The sequence below is a fragment of the Tyto alba genome, unplaced genomic scaffold (genome assembly GCF_018691265.1).
Source record: "Tyto alba isolate M040663 unplaced genomic scaffold, T.alba_DEE_v4.0 Super-Scaffold_13, whole genome shotgun sequence".
In the NCBI taxonomy this organism is placed as follows: Eukaryota; Metazoa; Chordata; class Aves; order Strigiformes; family Tytonidae; genus Tyto; species Tyto alba.
The window spans coordinates 44,496,353-44,522,379 of NW_024881275.1; the positions used below are offsets into that span (position 1 = coordinate 44,496,353).

The 26,027-nt window shown below is 40.0% G+C and overlaps 1 protein-coding gene across 3 annotated transcripts; it reads right to left on the reverse strand.

The window, feature by feature from the left end:
• Positions 1–25,607, reverse strand: FSD1L (fibronectin type III and SPRY domain containing 1 like). Of its 3 annotated transcripts, XM_042788023.1 has the most exons (10): positions 25,399–25,607; positions 20,092–20,186; positions 19,015–19,144; positions 17,948–18,853; positions 17,584–17,752; positions 10,808–10,906; positions 8,941–9,067; positions 6,489–6,521; positions 3,355–3,449; positions 1–290 (listed from the first exon to the last, which is right to left on the reverse strand). In XM_042788023.1, exons 4-10 carry the CDS (start codon positions 17,984–17,986, stop codon positions 91–93), a joined length of 762 nt encoding a protein of 253 aa, XP_042643957.1. In that variant the 5' UTR covers positions 17,987–18,853; positions 19,015–19,144; positions 20,092–20,186; positions 25,399–25,607; the 3' UTR covers positions 1–90. The 3 variants fall into 3 exon arrangements, 1 of the variants encoding a protein (XP_042643957.1); XR_006164872.1 differs by lacking the exons at positions 1–290; positions 6,489–6,521 and adding exons at positions 3,001–3,016; positions 12,752–12,872 and having other exon boundaries at positions 8,941–9,054; positions 17,584–19,144; XR_006164873.1 differs by lacking the exons at positions 1–290; positions 3,355–3,449; positions 6,489–6,521; positions 8,941–9,067 and adding exons at positions 9,069–9,125; positions 12,752–12,872 and having other exon boundaries at positions 17,584–19,144.
• Positions 25,608–26,027: the final 420 nt, after the last annotated feature.

A 26,027-nucleotide genomic window follows, 5' to 3' on the forward strand; every position in this document is an offset into this window, starting at 1 on the left:
TAAGAAAGTGACTTTTATTTTATTCTTAATAGAAAAATATTAGTAAGAAACTATTAGAGTCCATAAATACAGTATTAGAAGAGTACATAGTTACAGCTCTTGGTTTCTCCACTTACTTTTCAAATAGGCAATAATTCTGTTTTTTGTCTGACATTTCTGGCTGGAGTCACAGTAGGTTCCTAACACTTTAGACTGAAATCTTTGCACTATCAGTACCCAGGCCTTAAACAGCAGTAGGTAACAAACCCAGAGTAATTCAATGCTCACAAGCTTCTTTGAGTAGCAGCTACCTAGAAGAAAAAAAAATATTCAGCAATATTAGTGTTTAATAGACATTACTAGGCAATACTCTTCAGGCTGCTTGTTGAAGAGATTAATTTTCACTTTTCTGGGCCATTTCCACAAAGCTTGGCACCTGCAATCCAGTAGTCACTGTAAGACTAACACACCATATCTAAGGGAAGGGGGAAAAAAATCATCAATATTCTGAACATTATGAAACATCTGCATCTCCCTTCTCCTGTCCCACAGCGGAACTAACACAGAACTTATCCTGAAGCTCCATTTGTTTTCGCTCTTGCTCTCTCGTCTCAGCACTCTGTAAAACATTCTAATTGCATTAAGAAGCTAGACTATAAAGTCTATGATGCTTCACAACTATGCTTTATGACTCTAATTTTACAACCAAGTCCAAGATCTAATACTAAAAGACTTGCTCCTAAGAGGAACACTTCTTTGAAGACCCAAGTGCTAGCAGCAGGTACTTAAGATGACAATGAAAGCAATATTCTCACTATACTCCAGAGTCTGAAAGCAGTGCTTAGTTTTAGTACGACATGGCAGAATTATGTCAGTGTAAGCACAGCAAAAAAAATTAAGTCTTGAGAAGCTTCAGGGACAGAGGTGACAGTGACCTCTATTCTACAACTGAGCTCCATGAAAGAATGTATCTCCATGTTTATGAATAAACTTGAGAACTGTAATTAAGTAGCTTTGTCATTTTTATTTTAACTGTTCAGGCTAACCCAAGCGGTATCTGCAGTACTGCTGCCACTAAGTACTAGGGGCTGTATGAGATGCAGACTAATGGTGTGGTTAGCAAATGTCTCCCTGGATACCTTAGGAACTGAGTTAATGAGTCAGTTTTAGAAATGCTAGAGGGATGACCTACACATACATCCCAACAGTTCTGAAGCTGTTCTGTTCCCCATATGTTAAAAAAAATCAGTAAGGCAACGTGCTTAATCACTTACAAATAAATAGCCGTTAAAAAAAATCTAGACTCCTATTGTCAGTACATCTAGACAACAGTAGAAATTGTGAAAGGAATTCTGTCCAATATAAGTGAAAAATCAGGTGTTTGGAAGTGCTAGACATAAGGCTGCCTAGGCAAGTTACTATTTCCCATTCCTCCTCCATGTCCAAAATAAGAATTACTTTATTAATTGGCCTAATCACATGTTAAAATTACCATGCTGTGTTTTCTATGAGCTGAATTACAAGAGGCTAGAAATCAGTGCCTAGGCAGCTGGGTTGATAATATGAACCAGCATGCTAGCCTCCTCCAGATTCTTAAGTTTTCCTAGATCTATACCCTGCTCCCAGAGTGTGATGAACTTGACGGCACCTTACATAGGTGCCAAAGGTCTCCAAATTTAGTTACTTAAATTACTTACATCATTAGAGGAAAAACAATATGCAGTAACGAATCCTTTTCCTGGTCATTTTATGCATAGTTTGAGTCTTTAGAACTGCAGCGAGTGTTCACTGATTGGCTTAGAGCCACAAAAAAGTTATGGAGATCAGTGAAATGACTGGCAAGAAAATCCCACTGAGCTTTTAAAGATTTGAAAGCTAGTCTTGTATCTCAAAAGGAAGCATCTGGTGTTGCTCTGTCTCATGACACCTGCTCTGACAGCTCACAGCATCTTGGGCTGCTATCTGCATCAGTTCACGTCAATTACTGTAGCTAGCTTGTCAGCTACTGGAATGTGCTATTAATTTATCCTACAAAAATTTAATTATTTCTGTTTGAATAGCTGAGACATCCAGGTGCAGAGTTCTCCTACTGGAGTGCTATTATGAGGGCCACATGAAATCAAAAAGAAAACAGTTAAACACTTGTAAAAATTATTAGTCAGCCAAAAACAGTGCTCCCAGTTTCCTCCTTTAAAAAACACAATTAAGTCTTCAGTAAGCCTAATTAATTGCTAGAAATGGAACAAAATTTTATAGATACTGACCATGAAGCCTGGTAACAATGGTTGGGTAAACTTTGCTTTGAAGGTGCGTAACAGATGCTTTGAGTCTTCATTACAAAATGCGAGGGGTGACCAAAGAGAGGCAGAAAACAAGCTGAAATACATGTTTATATGCTGCAGCTGCTTAACTTCTTGTGAAATTGATTGTTTCCCCGGGAAAGGCTTCCAGAACACACTAAATACAGTCCACATAACTGAATAATTTTCAGTTAGTAGCTCTGTCACATAGATGAACCCATGTCATTTGACATTACAAGCACTATTATATAAACAGCTCTGGGCCTTATTTTCATAAGGGACTCTATTGATCTGGAAGTAACATACTACTTTAGCCTTGTACTGCTTCAACTTGACATGGATAGCTAACTAAACTTTTAGCTACATCTCACAAGATTGTAATTTACCTTGATCTAAGTCAGATTATACTCCTATTCTGTCTGGGATACCTAGAGTCTTGGTTTTATTATTATGTTTTGCTAATAAAGTGGTCCACAGTCAGTTGTTGATATGGTTGCACAAGCCTGACTTTGTCTTTCCCAAATGATCAGATTTCCCCAGTTTTCCATATGATACTTCCACGCTGTAGCATCTGCAGTCCTGGGCTCTCACCTCCCAGTAATGCTCTCCAATTCCAACAGCAGTGTCCCTTACCAAAACCACATTTAGCTGCTAAAACAGTGCTTGCTTCTTTATAGGTCCTAGTGATGCCTTCTGTTTTATTTTAAGGTGAAGGCTTCAAAATACCAACATCTGAACTATAAGGAAAAAAAAATGTACAAGAAAATAGAAAATGAATATAAAATAGAATAGTGAGGCAGTTTTTACTTACACTGAGACAAGATACATTTAACATCAATTCATATTTTCAAATCAGTGAATGTCAGTCACTAAGAGATTTGTAATAAAGAGCTTCAACAGACTTGAAGACACTTGCTGTAGCACAAAATTCTGGTGTTATGTAGGCAAAACCATCTCTGCGAATGATGGCATCAAGTACACAGCCCTGAATAATCACTAATTTTCCCTCAAATTTTTACTTAATCTGCCCTTCCACAGCATTACACCTCTAACAGAAGTAAAAAGTTCACCTTACCCAACATTGTGCATGGTTCACCAATAAATGAATCCCTGGCCCTCAGTGAGGACTTTGTGCTAAGATGCATCATCTTTGGGGACTCTACACCACTCCTAAGAAGAAAATAACTGTTTGAGATTTGGACAAAATTACAGAAATGCACACTCAACCAAGTTTTCCCAAGTCAATTAGGGTACAATAAACATATTTAGGCTATTGAAATGACACATTAGTTCAGTCATTTAACACCTCTAACAGTATACATGCACAAGAGCTGAGAGAGAAGAGATGATAATGAGAAAAAAAATACATGACATTGTAACAAACAAGTTCAGAGGTAGTGAGAAAGGTAAGGGGAGAAAAAGCAGATTTATGGCACATAGTTTGAATGAATGCCTGTATAAAACAGTTTCACCTGTACTACATAGAACCTTTGTGTTTCTGGTCTTCTGCATAAGATTTCCAGTAAGTCTTGTAGATCAGCTACAACATTCACATAAATATTAATGTAGTGATAATATTCGATGCTAAAATGCCTAATTTTCACTGGCATCTAAATATCAGTGTATGGGAAAATAACATCAACTGTGTTACAGGTAGGTTTTTCAGCACGTGTATGGCTTGTATGAGTAATGGTTGAAATCCCAGGAAAAGGTATAACCCATTGAAGAATGAAAGGAATAAAACTGTGATACTTTTATTTCAAAATTCAAAATAAAACTGTGATACTTTTATTGCAAAATACAAAAAAAAATATCAAGCACCAGAAGTAGGTTGAAGAGTATGAATTATTTTATTATATTAACTCTATCAGAGACTACAGAAAAGAAAATTCTGTCAACACATTGTGCTAAGAAGCACACAGAAAATCATCAAGAGTCATTATAAATTTTAAGAGTCTAATCCCATTCAAGAAAGACTTAGATTTTCAATTGTATTTTCAAAAGCATTCTCAGGAAGCAACAGCAAAATAAATGAAGACACACTTCATCTAATGAGCAATCAGTTGCATAAAATAATTTTAACCTAATATGGTTTTCAAACGTTTTGTTTTATCTCAGTGATGCCCTCAGAAGCAATTCCCAGCAATTTAAGCATTAAACAAAGTGAAAGCTATTTGCAAATGACAGTGAATATTAAACCTCAGTAGCCAGGGAATCATGTCTGGTTTTTATTTTAAAGGCAGTCAGTAGCACAGAATTTTAACTTGTCAGAAATAGCTAGTAAGTTTACAGTTTAACTGACAAAAAAATTTGAAAAGTACAAATGTGTCTGAAATACATGCGTGAGAGGTCATTTTCAAATCCTCATCCTCCATAGTCCATCATACACTAGCCTTACAGACTTACCATACACAAAAGAAAGTTTTCTTTCCAACTTTTCCTTCTGCTACAATTTGGTAAAGCTAAATGTCTACTAAAAAGTGAAGTTCAGCTTGTTTCCTTCCTGATTCATTCAACACTGATTTCAAGTTTTCTGGAATGGTTCTCAGATACTATTTCATAAAGGTTCAGAAAATGTCCCTTTTGCACAATATCTTCATTAAAATAAAGTCACATGGGAATCAAAACAGCCATATTAAGCTGTCATACACAAGTATGCTAGAATCTTTGGTTCATCTTCATGACTAGTATTATTTTATTCCAGTTACAGAAGTATACTAGAAATAACTGACGAAAAGCATCGCTATTTAGCATATAAATTTGTTAATTTGATTAGAAGGCAGCTAAGCTTCTAAACTGCTTGCAAGAGTTACGTGAAATGGGTAAGTGTATATTGTGCAGGTGTACAACTGCTTTTGAATTTTGATAACATGGAGGAAGCTGTAGTTTACTTATGGAAGAAAAAGGCAACAAATGATTGCATGAAGAAAAAAAAAAAGCCAACAAACATAATTTCAGGGAAAAACATCACTCTGCAGAGTCCATCCTGTTTCAAGTGCATCAAAGATCATTCATTCACACTTCCAGCAGAAGCTGCTATGATTTTTCTGTTAGATTTGGTCTAAATGAGTTATGCAGAAAGCAGTGTGGCCATTTAGAGAATCGCCATAAAAATGCAGGTGCTTTGGTAGTATTTTCTCCAAGTTCATAAGACATTAAAAGGTCCTCAATATCATTTAATTTGTCCAAGTCTTCTGTAAATGGCTGCTGCATGTGCTTTATCCACTCAAAATGCAACAGCCTTTAACAGTTCAGACAATGATATTAAATATTTGGCATTAAAGTTTGAGAAAAGTTATTGTTTTTTTTCCCCCCAGTGCTTAAGTCTCCCTTCCAATAGGGAAAGGCAAGAAATTTTATAGCAGAAAGTCAGTTTGGTGCCCATTCTCCAATGCAGCACAGTCTTCATTAGCTAGCATAGCGGTAGAAATGCATCAGTTACTATTCAGAGGTCAGATATTCTCATTTTATGGTTAGGATTGTTGCCAACAGCACTGCAGTTAGTCTCAGTTTTTCTTATCCATTCCAGCAAATAAGAGATATTCCAAGCAGTATGTAATACTCACTTTTGCCCAAGGAATAGGGGAATATTTTAGGTGCCTTTACATATCAAAAAAGAGGCGCTCTCATTTGAACAATTGGTTCTGCAAGTTGAACTGCCATGAACCTTTTTACACATGCCATCAGGCTAAACTTCATCCTCTCAGAAAGTGTAAAAACACTTCTTTTCCTCTGAAGTCTACTAACAGCTATACCACAAGTTGAGACACAAAAAGGCTTTCAGATTCAAAAAGTAAGAACTAAAAAAAATATTTTAAAGTTCTCAGAAAGGAACTCTTAACGGCATTTGTAAAATAATCTAGCATGCCACCACCTGCCAGAAAGTTAGGTAAGGATCAATGTATCTGTAACTAACAGGGATCTTTGTATCAACAGTAGAATACACAATGCTCTTCCAACCATTGCAAATCAGGTCTCCCACACACTAAGACACATCCTGCCAGGACAGCTCTTTTCCAGTCACTGGAAAATATATACATAATGTCTATAAATCATAATTAAACTTAAAAATAATTTTTAAAAGCATACATGTACGATTACTGATAAAGGCTATTAGATCTATTTCTCACTACATTAAACAAATGAAAGTAGCACAGACTCCCAACAAAACTAGATGCTAGATCCTAGGAATAGGAGATACATTATTACCTTCTACTGCTTTTCAGCAGAGGATTCAGGTGACTGTCAAGAGAAATAAGTAGTCATTAAACAACTCTTCATTTACTACACTAAATCATCCCCATTCTTAAGACGCCACTAAAACTTGTTCTACCGTGCTTCTGGCAGTGTACGCCTGTATGGAAGATACTGGTTCATGAATTACCCCAAAGCAGTGCTCTTAATATGGAAAAGCCCAAGTTGGAAGTCAGTTAATTGACTCTGAGGAAGAAGCAGCCAGCTCTGTGGACAAGGCAAGAGCAACAAACACTGTTCACACCTTGGTTTAGCGAGGCTTTTGATCCATTCCCACATCAAGAATTATACACTGGATAGTGGGTCATAAGCTGTATACAGAACCAGTTGAAAACCAGTCTCACAGCTATGGACAGTGTTATCCAGATAAGAGAACCCCCACACAATAGGACAGGCTGGGGGACAACTGAGGGAAGAGCCGTTCTGCAGAAAAGCAGCTGGGAGTCTTGGTGGACAACAGGAGCTGACAACAGGTGGACAACAACACTGCATTGTGCCCGTGGCTGAGGTGGCCAACCATATCCTGGGCTGTAGCAGCAAGACAGCAACCAGGAGGCCAAGGCAAGCAACTGTTCCCTCTCGAAGTGGCATTTGTCAGACTGAGCCTGAAGTCCTGTGTCCAGGTCTGAGCTCCTCAGGATTACACACTGACGTGCTAGAGCAAGTCCACTGGAAGGCCAACAACGCAATTAAGAGACTGGAGCAGAGGATGGCAATCAGCCTCTGGAAGACAAGACCCAGCTGCTGTCTTTAATGACATAACAGGAATGTATAGAGAAGATCGAGCCAGGCTCTTCTCAGAAGGGCTGCACACTGATAGCTGAGAGGCACCTGCAGCTCATTGCACCACAGGAAATTCCAGTCAGATGCCAGGATATTCCTTCCCTCCCATGAAAGTGGCCTGGAATAGAGGCCCAGCTAGTTAACGCATTCTTCAGCCCTTGATCTATTCAAGGCTCAGCCAGAGTAGACTGATCTAGTGATGTTCATCCGACTGTATTTATTCAGTGATTCCAAATAGCACATGTTAGGTGCCTAACACTCAACAATCTACCAAGAATTCTGTTGAAGTTACTCAACTACTTTTCTTCAATGAAAATAGTTTCTAAGTATTCTTAGGGCTGTCGCTTTTACAAGTTATATTCCACTATCTGTTACCTTTTGCTATCTCGTTTGTTTTATTGGTACCTTTTCCTCACCAATGATCACTATGAATCAACAAATTCAAACATCACCAATTTTACTTAATCTTAGCTTTTTCATAAGGACAGCGTGGCCAACTTCTTCCTCATTTCTTATGGTAGAAGTCTGTTCACCAGTACTGACCTGCAACACCACTAAACATAGAATTACATCAGTTTCTTGCTGACATTTACCTTACCTACTGCAATGAGTTTATGAGGCAAGGTTTTGGTAGCAGCAGGGCTGGAAGGATCCCAAACGCTGCCCCGATATCAGACGGAGCCAGTGCCAGTCACCTCTACAACAGACATGCTGCTGGCCAAAGCTAAACCCATCAGTAATGGCAGTAGTGCCTCTGTGATAACAATTTAAGAAAGGGTAAAAACTGCTGTGCAAGAGCAGCTGGGAGAAAGGAGTGAGAATATGCAACCCTGCATCCCACACTGGAGCAGTCTGTGAAGGACTGCAGCCTGTGGAAAGGGCCCATGTTGGAGCAGTTCATGAAGGACTGTCTCCCTTGAGTGGCACTCCACACTGGAGCAGAAGAGTGTGAGGAGGAAGCAGACGCAGAGACAAAGCATGATGAACTCACTCTAACTCCCATTCCCCATCCTCCTGTGCTGCTCAGGGCGGGGAACCTCCTGAAGTCAGGAGCAAAGTGATTCCTGGTGAGAAAGGAGGACTGGGGTGAAGGTATTTTAAGATTTTAGTCTTATTTCTCGTTATCCTACTCTGACTTCTGAGGGGCAATAAATTAATTTACATTTCCTTATCTCAAGTCTGTTTTGCTGGTGACAGTAATTGTGGAGTGGCCTCCCTGTCCTTATCTTGACCCACAGAGTCTTTCAGCATATCTTCCCTCTCCTGTCCAGTTGAGGAAGGGAAACAATAGAGCACCTTGGTGGGCACTGGGTGGCTAGTCAAGGGTCAACTCACCACATCTACAAGCTATTGTACCTTTAACAATACCCTAACAAATACATTTTAAAAATAATTAAATTCTGTTTAATGATTAAGACACATTTCTAATAGCTTCCATAAATAGCTTCTGCATCTATATGACAGCGTAAGGGAAATAAAAAACTAAAATTCCTGCCAGAGAAAGATTTCTGAAAGAAAATTCTTTAGTGTCCCACTGCACTCAAGTGCTTTAATTCCCCACTGCCTTCTTCCCTTAAGTGCCAGATGAGACATACCAGACAACATAAAAGTTTAAAATTCTTACCTGCTTTTATTTTCCTTCCCTTTTATTTTTCCTTGGCCTCTGCCTCCTATAGGATCCCATTCAACATAGGTACCTTCAACTTTCAAGTTCACATGAGCTGAAGTAGGGTCCAAACTGAACACAAATGCTGGTCAAGGCAAAATGCAGGTAGCTAAATGGTATAATGCTCTCTCCTCCAATGGTGGCTATTCATAGAAAAGTATAGAAGCAGTAGCAAAATTGTAGCAGAACACTATTCAACTTAATAGAAATAGCAGCTTTTTAGTCTGATGCCTGTAATCAAGGTCAGGAGCCCTTTAAATAAAGCCCAACTATCTATCTTCAGTGCATAGGTCACGTCAAAGTTTTTTCATCTTTAGAATGCTGCAGTATCAGCAGTTAATTTCAGCTAGTGCTTTCTGCTAGTTAGATCCTACTCCCTAAGATTCTTACAATCGTGAACGATTTAAAAAGGTATGCTTATTTTTCATGCTCTGCAGCACTGATTCTTCAACAAGGTTTTTATGACTAATAAGGATTGTTTCTTGGAGAATACTAAATTGACAGGGTAGCACACACAGGCACAGGCAGAGTTGAACTGTGAAGTCAACTGCAGATACAAAACCGGTAGAGGATGCATGCAACTAGGAGAGACTTGGTATTTGTTGCAGCCAAGACCGTCATCCAAGAAAACAAAACTACTACAACATTCCAAGTTCCCTAATGATGTTTTTTTACATACTATTCTGTAAGTGTCCTAATACCATCAGATACTATAGTCTGATTCTGAAAGAAAGTATACTTGAGATTAAGAGTTTAGAGCTCAACAGTACACAAGTCTGAAAAACAGTAAGGTAAACACATGGACAAGCATACTGTGTTTTTATGGGCTGATTATTAAAGAAAATTAACTAAATGTTCACACAAAAATAGTGAAAATATGGGAAGCATGATAACTGCCCAAACAAAATACGAATTATTTTTCTGGTACTGGAGTACGGAATGTAAGTGGCTATTAAATTAATACTGTGTATCTGAAAATGACTGTTGCTTAAGCATAGGAAAATTGTCTTAGAAAAAGTTACCAGAATGTCCATCAGCTCATTCAAATTGCATATAGCATTGTTTTTACGAAGTAACATACACAAGTGACAGAATTTATATTTTAATTATTCAGTTCACATCACTCATTTTGGCCTTTACAGCACAGACTTGGCTATAATTAACACCTCGGGATCATTATCTCCACCATAATAGTTAACATTTGTATTCTGTCACAAAACATTGCTTCCAATACATTTTTCTTCTAGTTTATTTACAAAACAATGTTAGGAATCTACCATCCTCAGACCAACTTATTTCTAACAGAGTGATTTGATAACTGTAGCAATTTGGAACTATTTTTTTAATACTGACAGTAATTAGAATCTACAGCTACAAAGCCAAAAAAAAATCCTTTTTAGCACCTTCGCTTTACAGAAAGCCATTACGTGCCACACGCCAAGTACCAATAACGAGTCAACTACATTCTTCAGATGCCCTAAGAGTCCTATCAACGCTCAGCCACCATTTTCATCTCCTCTTGCTATACGTTGGCATGATGTAGCAGCACATCATACACAACCCACGGTTCAAAATAACCAGTGTCAGGCTCTGATGGAGAAAGTTACGTCACTATCTCATTTTTAGTGTCTGAATGCTAAAAGGCCAACTTTGTGCCAATAAGCTTCTTAATCCTCTACAGAAATGGTTGGTTTCCTTTCACTTTGGACACATGTGTCAGCAGGGTCATGCAGAAGCAGACTGAACACACAAGTTCGCACAGGAAGGCAGAACGGTAACTGCAAGGTTTTCATTACCTCTAAGGTTAGAGTCTTTCAAATTTTACCTTTGGTTTCCAGAATCACAGGATCACAGTAACTCCCTGCCGCAGCTTTGTTGCAAGCTCGTACTCTGAAAATCATGTACTTCGAATCAAATTTCAGGCCTAAAAAGGGAATGTTTAGAAAACTTTAATTGATATTAATTACTGACCATTTTTACAAGACTACTATCTACTCCATGTAGCTGTCTTCCATTTATCTCCACCTGCAAAAAAAAAAGCTTAAATATCAGTGTGAGCTTCATTAACACATCTTTTCTTTAAAAAAAACCTCAAAGTCAAAATAAAAGGCAGAGCTGTTATCTTCCAAAGCACCTCAAGACTAATGTGAAACAATGGAAGCTTCATTACACACAGGAAGACAGGTATTTGGCAAAACTTATCAGTATTCCTGGTTTTGAAGTATAAAACACCTTTACTTGACAATGTACACTCAGTAGTTTTAATAGTCTATCAGTTCCCAATGATCTTCATCGGTCACTCAAGAAAGCCCTTCAAGGCTGGTTTTCCTATATTCTAGTACAAAGTGATCAATTCTGCTGTCATCTTGAGGCATTCTCCACGATACTCTTATGCAGTTATCGGCAACCAGACATGCTCCAACATCTAGCTATGGAGCTTTACGTACTGCAGGAAGACAAATATACAGATCAGTTTAAAGAAGAGAATGGACTGAATATCAATTTGTTCTCCTTAGATTTAGATTTCAGAAGTTGCTCTTGGTCCAGTAACACTCATTCGTTTCAGAGGATCTACTCCATTAGCAAAGCATGATAGAAGACTCAGCATATCACTTGCACTTAACACGTGTGGGAATATAGCAGAAGGTTGGCAGGGAGGATTGTAAATGTGCTCAACTGATTTGCAGCTGGGGTGTCAAAAAACACATGTATCATACTAATTGTTGTTTAGCTTTGTGTGCTTGGCAGGTGGAACATCTGCATTTAGATAACACAGGCCTGTGATAGACTCAGAGGCACGTATTTGAACATGCTTGAGATCCCTGCCCTGCTGTGGGAAAGATCAATGTACAGTGGAAAACTACACCTGCAAAAATCCCTGATAGATACAGGCAAAAGCAGCAGGTTCGAGATCTTTTTCTTCTCCCCTTTCTGGTTAGCAAGGACTGAGCTCCATGGTGCCTCGATCATCACTTGGGTGCCTCTGCCCAGGTGCTGCTGTGGAGATCCCCTGGGTCACAAGGTAACAAGAATGAACTTACTCCTTGCATTTTATCTGTGGTTTTGCAGATGCTCCTGAATCCTGCCTGTGTCGGCTCACACAACATGCCTTTTACAATATGAGGAAACTGCATTAGCTCTAGAGTGAACATTTGCATCACATTTTCCAGATGTTTGTTTTGTCAGTAAGTTGGGCTGATCCCTTTCTGGAAGCAGTACGAAGCACATGCTAGACAAGAGTGGACTTACAATTATGAACCTACATTTAGTATAACACTAGATAGGAAGAATATTAAGCAGCAAACTTTTATCTGAGTCTCAGGAAGGTAAGTACACCTGCAGCCCTCAAACGATATCACTTAAGTTTAATTCCACCACTACATACAACTAATAGTGTAATAGTTTCCACTAGCCAGTCAGCAGTTACCTAGTTTTCTTTCCTTTTCATCCTTTGACTTGAAAGAAGGGGAAAGAATTCCTACAACTCACAAAAGAAGACTCAAGTTTCGTTTATAGACAACTCAAGAAAAAACAGAGTCTGGAAAACTCATTCTCACTTCTGAGATCAGTGTTAATTTCTACATAACACAGTACTTCAGAAAATAACAATAAAACTACTGAACAGTCAAGGTGTTCAGCATAACATCCAATGAATGAGTTTAGGTACGCTGAGAAGTTTAGTCACCATGGTGCAAGAAGGTGTTTTTGTTTTGAGTATAGTAAGTTATTCACGTAGTAACAAACTAAAGTCACTGCCTACAGTTTTCACCTGTCAAAAACTTCAGAGCCTCAAGTGTGCCTTTTCAAGAGTGAAATCCACCATCAGATGAGTCATGCTGTCACTGACCCTTCGTATCAGAGACACACAGAATGCTGGAGCCACTACAACTCTAAAGACAAGAAAAAAAGCACTAGCAAAATATATTTTGCATTAAGTCCTACAGCTATTTTGAAAAACAGCAATCAGATAATCTGTATCATTAACGTCAAACTGTTAGCAAAAATACAGATCAAAGACCAGAACATTTTTCTAATAGATAATGTTTATCATTAGCACAGACTCCAAAATATAAAGTTTTGCTAAGGTGACTATCTCAAAGGGAATATGGTACAAGCTCCCAGTTGTTCCATACTACTAGGCAAAGAAATACTAGAAGTGACTGAAGAGCTTAAAACTTCTTTTACTAGTGAAAAAAAATTGGATAAGAGACAAAACAAAACCTGTATCACTTTACACAAAATCAGGACATATGAAAAATCTAAAGCACAGCAGAATCAGGATCATGTTTTATATACTTAGAAGTCTGAAACTTAAACCTTTCATTTGAAAAGGTCCCAAATATCTTCTGCTTGACAAGATCCACTCATTTCCTCCGAAGTGCATTTTTACATGTTAAATATTGATCAGAAGGCATTTTTAAATAACAGTGAACAAGCTGAATATTCCGATTTCATATCTACCCCTGATATTATGAAGTGAGGATGAAGAAGTGCTTAAGTTACAGGCACCATATTGCTTTGGAACATGCAAGTATGAGATCATTTTTACAAGATACAATGAAGCACAGCTCCCATTTCCACTTTGAAAATCTTAACTCAGTCCTCATTCTGAATACTCCTAAGACACTCCTATACTCCATCAACTACACCACCAAAAAAAGGTGGAAAGTCCCTTGTACAGTTCTAATCCTGAAGACATCAGATCAGACTATAAAATTTGACCAACGCTAATTCAGACACTACACAGGTCCCAACTCCTACTTTAAAAAAATAGATTCTTAACTAGAAAGTAATATACACACCACAAAAGAAAGTTAACTGCAAACACTTGTATCTGATTTACACTCACAGATCTGTGGCACCTTTAGAACATCTAGTAGCTCACAGGAAGTGATATGTATTAAGTACTTCACTAGTATGTAAGAGAGATTGTGTGCTAACTACAGGCACATTAAAGAATAGTGAAAAACAAAACAAGCAGGTGGTGAAGACTGGGAAGGACATATCAACTTCCATATTAAAAATACAAGCATGCTGAGAGTGACAAGCATTACTATTTTGGGATAGAAGTCAAGTATGACACTGAACTGAGTATCATAAGAGAGACAGGTCAATGGATTTCCCAGGACAGAGTTGACATCCTGAAATTCAGTATGGGCTGCCTAGCAGATTCCACTGCATGGCAAGACAGAGTAAATCTCTTCTTAAGGAATAATAATCCTCTCATTAGCAGTAAGAGAACACCAAGTAGTCAGATCCAGACAGCACTTTAACTTTTGTTTAGGCACCAGTCTTAGGCAGAGAACCAGCAACAATTGGTTCAAAAGAATTAGATCACACAGCATTTCAAGAAACTAGAAGAGTAAGAATATGCTTATTACAGATGGAAAGTATTAAGATCCTTACCATTGCCACTATCCCTCTGATGTGTTAAGGACACTAAATCTTTACCCTTGGAAAAGCAAAGATTAATTTCTCCAGCAATTACTCATTTTATACAAAATTTCAAAGAATTTAGACAAACCATACCCTTCCTTGAAAACCCGTAAATTGAAAGCCAACCTGTTTGGTCCATAAGAGCAGCATATGCCAGAAACACCTCATGAGCTGTTTTTTCAAAACACTATGCACATCACAGCAAGTTTTCTGAACCAGGTCAGATTCTCAGAATGTAGTTATCATTCTTCCAGGTGAAGAAAAATGGCTTTAGCATTTATTTTGAAACAGTAGAGTTTTGCTTTCTGAACAATAGTTTGAAGACACAGTTCAAAGAAAAGCTACCAGAAATAGCAATTTCACTGACACTAGTCAAGAGTGATGTCACCAGAAATGTTTCAACAGCTATAAGACTTTTTACACTCAAAATTAAAATTAAACAGCAAGAGTCTGTGAAGTACTTAAAAAAGCAAACAACAAGAAGATTAAATTATGAGACAAAAAGACCAAGGCATCTTGAGACATTATTAAATTTCAGCCATCAGGTATTAGTAATAAACCAGAAGCTTATTAATAATTATATACTGTATTAATTATATACATACCTAACAGAATATTTGTAATTATAATAACAGCTGCTGCAGAGCTCTACTTCTCTGCACTAAACCTATCTTTCTCTTTATTAAGGTAGGAAAGGCTGAGAGTCAGCAAGAAAAAAACCCTATGTGAGAAGCATATAAGTTTTTAGTTCTCTCTCAAAAGTTGCGATGTTGCAACCACCACTTAGGAAAGAGTCAATGAATTTAATGATTTAAGTTGACTATGACCCTTTCAAAATTGATGCATTTCAAGGATAAAATTAATTCAAATACACAAAAGCAACAGACTTTGTATTGTACCTCTCTGTGAGGTGTCTCGTAGCCTTGACGCATGTCAGAGAAGAGAGAAAGTAGGTAGTATTTCCATGCAAGTATCAATGGTGCTAACATGCAAGAAGGCTGAGAACAATCTCAGCTGTATTGCTTAGATTGGAAGATCAAAATGTGTTTAACATTTTCAAAATAATTTTTCCCATAAGGCAAGGGAATAGCATTGGTTAGAACTGCAACAATGTATCACCTAGGAAAAAAGTGATCTCAAGAACCACACCAATCCAATTCCAAATGACTCAACTTCCTAGATGTGACTTTGCCTCTTCAGACTTCTCTTGATCAGTTCAGTAACTCTCCATCACATTTTCAAAGAACTACACAACCGAGTCAGTAAGATTTAATGACCATAGTATCTTCTGTCAAACTGTAAAGTACTTATTAGTAGCATGCAACCATACCTGACTTGTTGGGCTATACATCATAGGAGGTATACTCTGACAAACAAGAAAAAACAGGACTTGCTTTACCTTTTCCTCTGGAAGTTACTGTCCTATTCCAACAACACTACCTAAAACACTCTCTCCATATGTCACTATTCAAAGCCACAAAACAGTTTTTCCCAGTATCTAAACGATGCTGCTGAAGTAGATGCGGAAGTGGTGATGGAATATTTCAAAGATAATTATGAACTGGCATTTGGAAAGACCAAATTCCTATCCTTCACCAAGAAGAACAGCAAACCTAAGACAATATATTACTGCTGAAGTAGTGATGGCTTAGGTCTGCTGAGTCCAAGCTGGATTTAACACTGCTACTTCATCTAGCTGCCATTCAGCTGAAATACGCTCCCTTCCAAGGAGGAGACAAGAAACATCAGGTGGCTTCCCAGTTTAAAGTCAAACAAAATTGGAGGACTTTCAGATTTTTCATTACATACAAAGCACACTTAATGAAAAAAAATAAATCAGTTTTTGCCTGCTATAAAACTAATTTTATATTCCTAAAGTGGAAGCAGGAAAAACCAAGTGTTTAGAAATAAATTAGCTTAAGAGGCAGCTTTGTTTTGAGGTAAAATAAAGTTGTTGTAGGAACTACTGACTGATTTTCCTACATTGCAGCTGTAGACCAGAGCTACTTAAAAGCCTTCTTCATAACCTTTACACTTTGTGGAATATGTGGTAGCCAGGACAATGAACAGCCTTCCGCAAGACAGTCCTAGCTTAATTCCTTTCCGTTTAGTTTGTTTCCAGGCTACCGACAAAGAAGGGTACCAGCCCATCTTAAATGAGCTGCCCAGCAGTGTCAAATCACGTTCTGGCCAACTACTGAACCCTCCTGTGTGCTGCCATTCATGTTTTTCTGACTTGTGGGTAAGCCAATTCAGCGAATAAAGCCACCAAAAACCTATCATAGAAAAAAAAAATGTTAAAATAATCTCAGTTTAGTCTTATGCTAGTTTGTCTTGTACTGATTTACTAGAGGATCCAAAGAAAATTTGTGCTAATGAAAGATTCAGGGCTAGAGCTGACCTTTCAGGAATACCTGGTATTCCTACGAGCAAAGCAATAGATTCAGCTAACTAATAGCTAAAGCAACATTACCGTAAAATACCATATCTGAAGGCACATCTACAGGTGCAAGACAGTACAACACAGGTTTCAAATCCTAGACTTTAAGAGTTCACCAAATTGGATTTCAGTCTCTTAAGTCTCAGGTTCCAAATTGAAAGAGATTTCCCCCCTCAGCAAACACTCAAATAACTTTCTTTAATGTATCTGATTGAAAAAAAAAGCATTAGAGATACCTGAAAAGAAACAACCTACAAGAAATACAAAGCTACATTCTGTATAGTGTTCAAGAGCTAACTTGATTTTTACACATCACTATGACAAGACAGAAAGGACAACTCAAACTGAAGTGCTAAGGAAAATATTCAGTTTAGGAACTGTCAGTCCTCAAGGCAAATAAATCAAAGTTGACACTCAGGATGTACATCAGCACACAAACAGGTTGCCAAAAGGTATAACTGACACGGTAAGACAGCTTTCTTGCTCGCCCTTTTAGAATAATTTGTGCCCTTGTTCCTGTTAAAATGCAGAAAGACAAAAGTAATGGCATCTTGGATTTGGCATGGCTGACCCCACTACTAACATGGAGATCATCATAGCAACTCTAGTGTATGCAGTCAGTGTATATGTAGAGCTGTCTTGTTTGTAACTACGTTCTTCCAGTTAAGATACATGTTTCATTATTTACAAGTCTGTGATTCCAATACAAATAATGTGTACTTTACCACAGCAATGTGAGGCCCAAACCAGGCTCTTGTCTGCACAGTATACGAATGCATTAGAAGGTTTTGGGGAATAGAGGAAGAGTTGCCCTGAATTCAATTTCCCAAGATCTTTCAGAGCAGCTATAGAGATCAGGTTTGCAAACTGAAGATCCACAGCTTGCCTGAAGTTCTGCAAAACAAACATGTTGTCAGCCATGGATGGCTGCAGAGAGAATACAGAGACTCTGTGCCAGTGTCATGTAACAGTCCTGTGAAACTGACAGATCACCTGCCGTGGCTCTGAGTGCTGGCCGTCACATATTTTGCAAGTCTTGGTTCAGGTATGTCAAGATTTGTTTCACCCTCACTTTCTGAATTCGCTTACCCAGCATGAGTGCAAGTTTGCTTTACACTGACACGTCATCCAGGAGAAGGTATTCCTTTCCCTCCCCCCCCATTCTGAATAAGAGAAAAATCCTTATTTTACTGGAGACTGCATAAAAATTCAAGATTATATTGACTTGGCCTCCTCAACAGAGCATTATATGAATTTTTACATGCATCTCTATTCTTTCTCTCAGTATTCCTGATAAGTCTGCAGGCCCAGTGCAGTAATGCAAAGGATATTTCAAATTAAGACAAATACCAACATCTGCACATCTGGTCAATATTTTCTACCATAAAGCATTCTGCATGCTCTTCCTCCTGGTTCAGCAAGCTTCAGCAGATCCTCAGAGCTCTTTAGAGCACTAATACACAGATCAACCTAATTCTGAAGCAAAAATAGAAAGTAAGAACAATTTGATGTATTCACATTTAAAAATTGGTTTATAAACTACCAGTACTAAAACTCCATGGCTTTGCTATGCACTTGTAACAACTCATTACCTTACCTAATCATGGCTATTACCTCTGACACATCACGTTAATTAAAACGTCACTGTGCTTGACAAGTGCACAGTGATACATGGCACATCCTTTAAATTCAAAGGGGAAAAAGTTGGATAGGTGGTGAAGTCCGACTTAAAAGCCAGATTTCATTTTAAGGCCTGTTTCTCCCAACATCAGGATTTCAGAAGCGAAGAAATGATTACACATGTGTGCACTACAATTTATATTCAAAGAGCTGCACATCATCAATGAACAGGTACTGTTTAATGTAGCAGTAGCCTTGAAAAAGGAAATTATTTTATCCTATGCAGACACTCTCCACCTGCAACCTCTGTGGGTAATATCACTTCTTTCCCATGTAATGTTGAGAACGTAAATATGACAGAGACCATGAAGTACCCTAGAAGAAGGGACCAGAGACGTACTTATATCAAACACAACATTTACCTTACACTTACTGCATTTCTTGCAACATTACCAAAATCTCACTTTCAGTTGAGATTTAAACTAACAGTTTAAAACTGTTTCTACTCAGCTGCAAAAATTTACAGATAAAGTTACCTGCAGAGCATGAAGTTTCCAAGCCTCTTCTCACCAAATACAGCTGGTCATACGCCTCTATCTCAGCCAACACAGAACACAGACCACCACATCCTTTCTCCAAATCGGTGATTGCATTAGAAGATCTTACCTGATAAGAGAACTGAAACTGCTACAATCTGTATTGGAAACAATGCAGACTAGTCTTTTAAACTGAAGGTCATACTGCTTGCCCAAACATGATTTGCCATGTCCACTAGATATCTTGTCACTGCTCTTCACCTTGTCAAAAGGGAAAAAACATTAGGAATTATGGACACCTCTCCTAAGCAGACTTTACATCAAGACACTGAACACCAAAAGCAATAAAAATTCCATGATACTCAAACTTGCACAGAACTAACGTACTTGGTAACATTGTTCCATGCCAAAAGGCCTTGATTTCCCTCTCAATTATATAGGGATTGCTAGATGTTTGTAAGGAGGCAGTTATTCAGTTCCATATAAAATAGTTTCACCTGACACTAAAAACTGCTCTCAAGAAGCCAGCTTAAAGATCTGCTGAACGATTTCCATTTCTGCAGTTAACTTGGCTCAGCTTTAACAGAAAACCAAACGATTTATGGCTTACTGATAGGCTAAAGGAAACTAAACCTCATCCTACAGTAGATGCTCTAAAAACTAAGTCTGACTTTTAACTTAAGCCCAACAATTTGCAACTACTGAAGAAAAAGCAAAGAATTTTCTCTCAAGTATCAGGATGGTCTCATTTTTCAGTCTGCCAAGCAGACTGGAAGTCTAAAAAAGACAGGCTACTTCCAACTAACAGGAGTTTGAGATCTTGCATCAAAATCTGGATTCTCTCTTCCACACAATTCAAATCCTACCATTGCTTTTCATGTGAAAAGCAAAACCACACCAGACCTTTCAACTAGAGAGAAACTTAAAATGTTTTTCTATCTGGTACCAACATGAAGATACATTTTAAACTTGATTCTTATAACCCATCCCTTACACTCTACCCAAACAGCTTGACACTAACAAAACTGGAAAGTTGCTCCCCTCCCAACCACACCCTATGAGCCTTAATATATATACCTGAACATTTTTATTGTCTGTTGTAGTATGTCAATGAGGTTGTGAATGTCACCATTTTTCTTCACTGGAGTAGAGACAATGCTTTGCAGAGACACCTAGAATTATGAAAACAAATGAGAGAAGTTGTAAAGGAACTCTGCAATGTTTTTAACCATCACCATTTTAACATATATGGAAATTCATCATACTCATTCCATTTGTGGTGAATTCAACCCTTATTCTGATGGGATTAGCAAATATATTTTGTTAGAAAAGAATAACAAAGGTCCAAGAAGCATTCCACCAAACTAAAGCTCTCCAGTTGTTAGCTTAAGACAAATCAAGGATCTGTTCTGTGATACACCACTGTTTCACATGTTTTGCTACCCATGCTACTGCAGCTCCCGAGTCAAACTAGACTACCTACCGGCACCACATTCTGCCACCTACGACTTCTCCACATGAGAAAGCCATCACTTGCACAACCAAATAAAGAACCAGCAAGGAAAAAAAGCCAATAGAAGTTAATGCAGAAGAACAAATAGCATTTTCTGTTGTCAACAGAAGCTAGGGATAAATAACAAAGCTGACAGTTTATTCTATATACAGAAAAAAAGCTGTAACAGCAATTTGTAAACTTATTCCACAAGTGGTAGAATATTCTGGCAAATAATTTATATCTTCCAATTAAAAGGGACCTCAAAAAAGAAAGCTTGCTGACAGGTGAGAAAGAGAATCAACGTTATTTCTGTGGTGTACTAGTCCAGCTACTAAAAAGCAGGCAAAACAGTTAAGCATATCAAAATACACTTTCAAATTAAATAAGACTATGAAGTCTAATTTTATTAAATAGCCAGTCACATAGCCTAAGAATGACAAACACACATCAATGCTTGGCACTTAAAGCCAAGTCAAGTTGTATGAACATAGCACAAAGCATATCAACATATGTAAGTAAAAATAAAGGACAAAGTAAGAAGATCAAAGACAATTTTGTACACTTGAGAATAGCAGATGAAATGCCATTGTCCAACCAGCTGCTTCTGCATTCACTACTGACCAGAGGCAATTGCTTTCACATGTCAGACAGCCCACAGTTAAGCCTTAGGTCCAATAAACATAACCGACAAACTAGATGAACAAGAAAACTCCCAATCCTCTTTCAGCTAAGATTTTAGGGCTTACTCAGTCACACCATATGGAAAAAAAAAAAAATTAGTCATCTTGTACATACTACTGAACAATGTTTTTGGGTTTTATAGCTATGTACAATTAAAGGAAAAGATCTACATGTGAGGAATACTTAGAAAGCTTTTACGCAGCAAGTGGAAGACAGAGCTATCAAACAAGGTTTTCCACTACATTTGAAGTTAAAGGCAACTGACCAAACAGGGATCACTATGGCTTTTTCTAAGTAAGCAACCATTTTTTTAAAATAGAAATTCCATCAGGTTTGGTCAAACCCAAACAGGTTTAGACACCTTCTACAAACATAGATGCAAGAGGCCTAAAAATATCCACCAGCAGTAGACAGATTTTTTTTCTTAAGCACCAATGCACAAGCCATCAGAACAGAAATGCAGCTTTTAGGAATCACTAACATACAATATTTTCAAATGTAATTTCCTAATCACTAATATGTAATATATGGATTTTCTTCCGAAGACGCAAAGACACATGCCAAATTCAAAACACTGCCCTGCTGCCATTTTTTCCCTTAACGGGAATTTCTCAAAAGTCACTGCAACTACATGGAACAAAAAGGGCACTAGAAAAATTACCAACACAAGCAGCAGTTGAGGCTTACATTCTAAGTTACTTCATAAAAGAATTACATCAGCACCAAGCTTAGTAAAGCTTCTTGGTATTTCTACATTAAAGACAATTTAAATCTATTGCCCACTGATGGATGTGGTATTTCTTAGAATCCTATTACAGAGAATTTTCTTGTAGTTTTCTCTCTGGCTAGCATGAGGTTAGTTTCAAATTCATTTTCAAAATACTATGGCAGGTTTATTACAGAAGTCATTTTTGCTGCTATCCATGAGCTTCCTACTGCTCTTCGCTTTTATGTCCTATCCTTATTCTCTGAATTCAATACACTCTTTGCATAAAAAAAATGCACGGCATTTTTAAAGCAACAGGGTGGATGCAAAAGGTATGAAGAACATAAAAGGATATGTGTGCTGGGCTTGTGTGTGGCAGGGGCCTACTGTGGCGGCCCCTGTGAGAAGCTTCTAGAAGTTCCCCTGGCTCCAAGTCAGACCCATCTCTGGCCAAGGCCGAGCCAATTAGTGACAGTGGCTGCACCTCTGCGATACTGTATTTAAGAAGAGGACCTGTGAGGAGGAAGAGGAGTTGAGGGAAATACCTACGCAAGCACCAAGGTCAGTGGAAGAAAGGAGGGAGATGGGGGGAAGGTGCACCAGAGCAGAGACTCCCCTGCAGCCCATGGTGAGAGGTCAGGCAGTTTCTCTGCAGCCCATGGAGGTCCATGGTGGAGCAGATGCCCACCTGCAGCCTGTGGAAGACCCCACGCCAGAGCAGGTGGCTGCACCCAAAAAAGGCCAGGACTCTGAGGGAAGCCTGTGCTGGAGCAGTCTGTTGCTGGGAAGACTAGAGCCCACAGCAGGGACCCACACTGGAGCAGCTCGTGAAGAGCTGCAGACCATGGCAGGGACTCACATCAAAGAAGTTTGTGGAGGACTCTCCTGTCGGAAGGACCCCACATCAGAGGCAAAGAGTGTAAGGATTCCTCCCCCTGAAGAGGAAGAAGCAGTAGAGACAGTGGATGATCAACTGACCACAACCCCTATTCCCCGTCCCCTTACACTGCTAGGGGAAGAGGTACAGAAATCAGGAGCAAAGCTGAGACCAGGAATAAGGCAGGGGTGGAGGGAAGGTGTTTTTTAAGATGTCATTGTACTTCTCACTGTCCTACTCTATTTTGATTGGCAAATTAGTGATGCTGGTGGTGTTCAAATTACATTTATGTTCTTTTTTTTTCCTTCCCCAATAGAGTCTGTCTTTTGCCCGTGACCATCATGGGGGAGCCATCCTTCCCTGTTCTTGTCTCATTCACCAAGTATTTTGTTATATCTTCTCCTCTCCATCCCTGAGGGGGAAGGAGTGAGCAAGCAGCTGTATGGTGCTCAGTTGCTCTCTGAGCTTAAACCACAACAACAGGAAAAAAGATAGGAAGCCCTGCAACATGTGATGGCTTGTAGCCTTGCCAGGAGCATAGAACTAGACAATATACCCTTCTCTAAATAGCTGTTAACTAACATCACATAGCACCCATTGAAGCAGAAGGGCACCTCATAAAAGCTAGAGCAAACTTTGATAAATTAAACAATTACCTCAGTTCTGTTTAAGCAGCAAGTTAGCAACTTGCTCAAGGTCATACTTAAGTCTTATGACATGACTGGATGCAAAACATAGTTTCTGAAGCAGCCTCGGGCCTAGGACAAAATCCTGTGTCATACTAGCCTTCATATGCAGCTCAAATTTGAAACAAGAGGACATCCTTGCCTCCATCAATTTAATCTTCTGAACTTGTCCACACAGTGAAGTTGCCAGAGTTTGAAGGAGTACTTACGACAATACAGGTGGCAAGAGCAAATTAGCAAAGTATTGTAAAATACAGTATCAACTGCAATTTTACTACCATATTCAGAACCTCTGAGCAGCATCGAAACTCAAATATGATCAATGACACCACTCGGGAACTTCCTAGAGCACCCACAACAGCTGCAGGCCTCATTTACTCCTCCTCTAAGAGACTAATCTCACATAAAGCAGGCAGACAGACTCAAATTCACATAGTGTTTACCAGAAGCACACTTTTTTGACAATTCACATCTCACCTTCTAAAGAACAGACAAGTACAAAATGGCAGTGCGCAAACAGTTAACTAGAAGAGCAAACGTCTGATACCTGAACATTTGAAGCCATTAGCAGTGCTAGTTATCCAGACCCTACTGACAAACCAGCTTCCAAGATACAGAAAGCACAGTCTTCACCGACACAGTAACAGAAGCCCTTCTGGACTGCTAGACTCAAAGCCAAAAGACGGAGTCGGAACTTTTTGCAGAAGGTATCATTTTCAAAAAGTCCAGCCCTTGGCTAGGCACATCTCTGCTGCTCAGTCATTTCCCTGAGGGGGCAGATACCAAGGGAACAATGGAATTACAGGTCAGCAGCCACAGGAAAAAAAAAAGAAAAAAAAAATACAAAATGCTTTTATTAATTAGTTAGGTCTTGGGACTGGTGCTGTTCAACATCTTTGTCGGTAAAATGGACAGTGGGATTGTGGGAACCCTCAGCAAGTTTGCCGATGACACCCAGCTGTGTGGTACGGTCAACACACTGGAGGGAAGGGCTGCCATCCAGAGGGACCTGTCAGGCTGGAGAGGTGGGCCCGTGCAAACCTCATGAAGTTCAACAAGGCCAAGTGCAAGGTCCTGCCCATGGGTCAAGGCAATCCCATGTACAAATACAGGCTGGGCGGTGAGTGGATTGAGAGCAGCCCTGCGGAGGAGGACTCGGGGTTATTGGTGGATGGGAAACTGACCTTGAGACAGAAATGTGCACCTGCAGACCATAAAGGCAACTGCATCCTGCAACGTATGTGCGATGCAAGGTGGGCTGCAAGAGAAGTGTGATCAGCAGGTCGAGGGAGGTGATTCTCTCCCTCTACTCCACTCTCCTGAGAACCACCTGGACTACTGTCTCCAGCTCTGGGGCCCCCAGTATAAAAAGGACATGAACCTGCTCCAGCGCATCCAGAGGAGGGCTGTGAAGACGACAGGGGGCTGAAGCACCTCCCCTCTGAGGATAGGCTGAGAGTTGGGGTTGTTCAGCCTGAAGAAGGCTCCAGGGAAACCTTCTAGCAGCCTCCATTACTTAAAGGAGGCCTACAGGAAAGGTGGGGAGGGACTCTTTATCAGGGGTGTAGGGATAGGACAAGATGCAATGGCTTTCAAGTGGAAGAGGGTAGATTTAGATGAGATATAAGGCAGAAATTCTTTACTGTGAGGATGGTGAGACACTGGCACGGGGTGCCCAGAGCAGCTGTGGCTGCCCCCGCCCTGGAAGGGCTCACGGCCAGGCTGGACGGGGCTGGGAGCACCCTGGTCTGGTGGAAGGTGTCCGGGCCCGCGGCAGGGGGATTGGAAATAGATGATTTTGGAGGTCCCTTCCAGCCCAAACCATTCTCTGATTCCCTTCAACACAGGATTACCTCAACGGGAAACAGAAGGGACCATGAACGCACCGTAACTCCTCAGCACCGGAACACGCCATGTCCAGGAGCCGTCCCCTACTTACCGCCGCAGCTGCCGCCCGCGCCCGCAGCAACCGGCGCCCCGCGGGGGGGGTGGGGGGGCGCAGGCTCCCGCCGCCGCCGGCACTCACTTTCTGCTCACCCATCTTCTGCGGCAAAGCAGCAGAACCTAACGCGGCGCTCGGGTGTGTGTGGGTTCGGGTGGGGGGAGCGGGGACCGACCCCACCCCCTCCCTTCGCCACGCATGCGAGCGGCACGTGCCTCTCCCTCCCCACCCGGGGCGGGGCCTCCTGGACATGCGCAGTCGGAGCCGACAGCGGAGGCGGCGAGGGGCTGAGTGTTCGAGTCCCGGCACCAGCCGCGGCGGGGGCGGGACGCGGAGTGGAGCGAAGCGGGTGGGTGGGTGGGTGTCCCACCTGGGCTGGTGGATATCTGTGTCGGTCCCCTTTGTCCGTGGGTCCGGACGCGGAGGCTGGAGCGCGCGCCGCTCGCGCCCGATATCGGTGCAGAGCTCCGGAGTTGGGGGGGGGGGGCGGGGGGGGAAGGCGCCCCGAAACCCTCGGCGACCTCTTGTGAGGAAGCTTCGCTCGATCTCGGAGCTCAGTCATCCGATTTTTAAAAAGAAAACAAAAAATTGCTTCACCACAGTGTTGGAAATAAATACTAATTTCC

What these genes read in the sequence shown, in the direction of transcription:
- FSD1L (XM_042788023.1), bottom strand. Translation starts at nt 17,986, where the DNA reads ATGACGTGTCAGTGTAAAGCAAACTTGCACTCATGCTGG. An exon ending in TTGGGCCTCACATTGCTGTG is followed by an intron (nt 10,907 to 17,583) that starts GTAAAGTACACA and finishes TTCCCTTTTTAG; the next exon opens with GCCTGAAATTTGATTCGAAG. An exon ending in CTGCTGAAAAGCAGTAGAAG is followed by an intron (nt 3,450 to 6,488) that starts GTAATAATGTAT and finishes TTTTCTTCTTAG; the next exon opens with GAGTGGTGTAGAGTCCCCAA.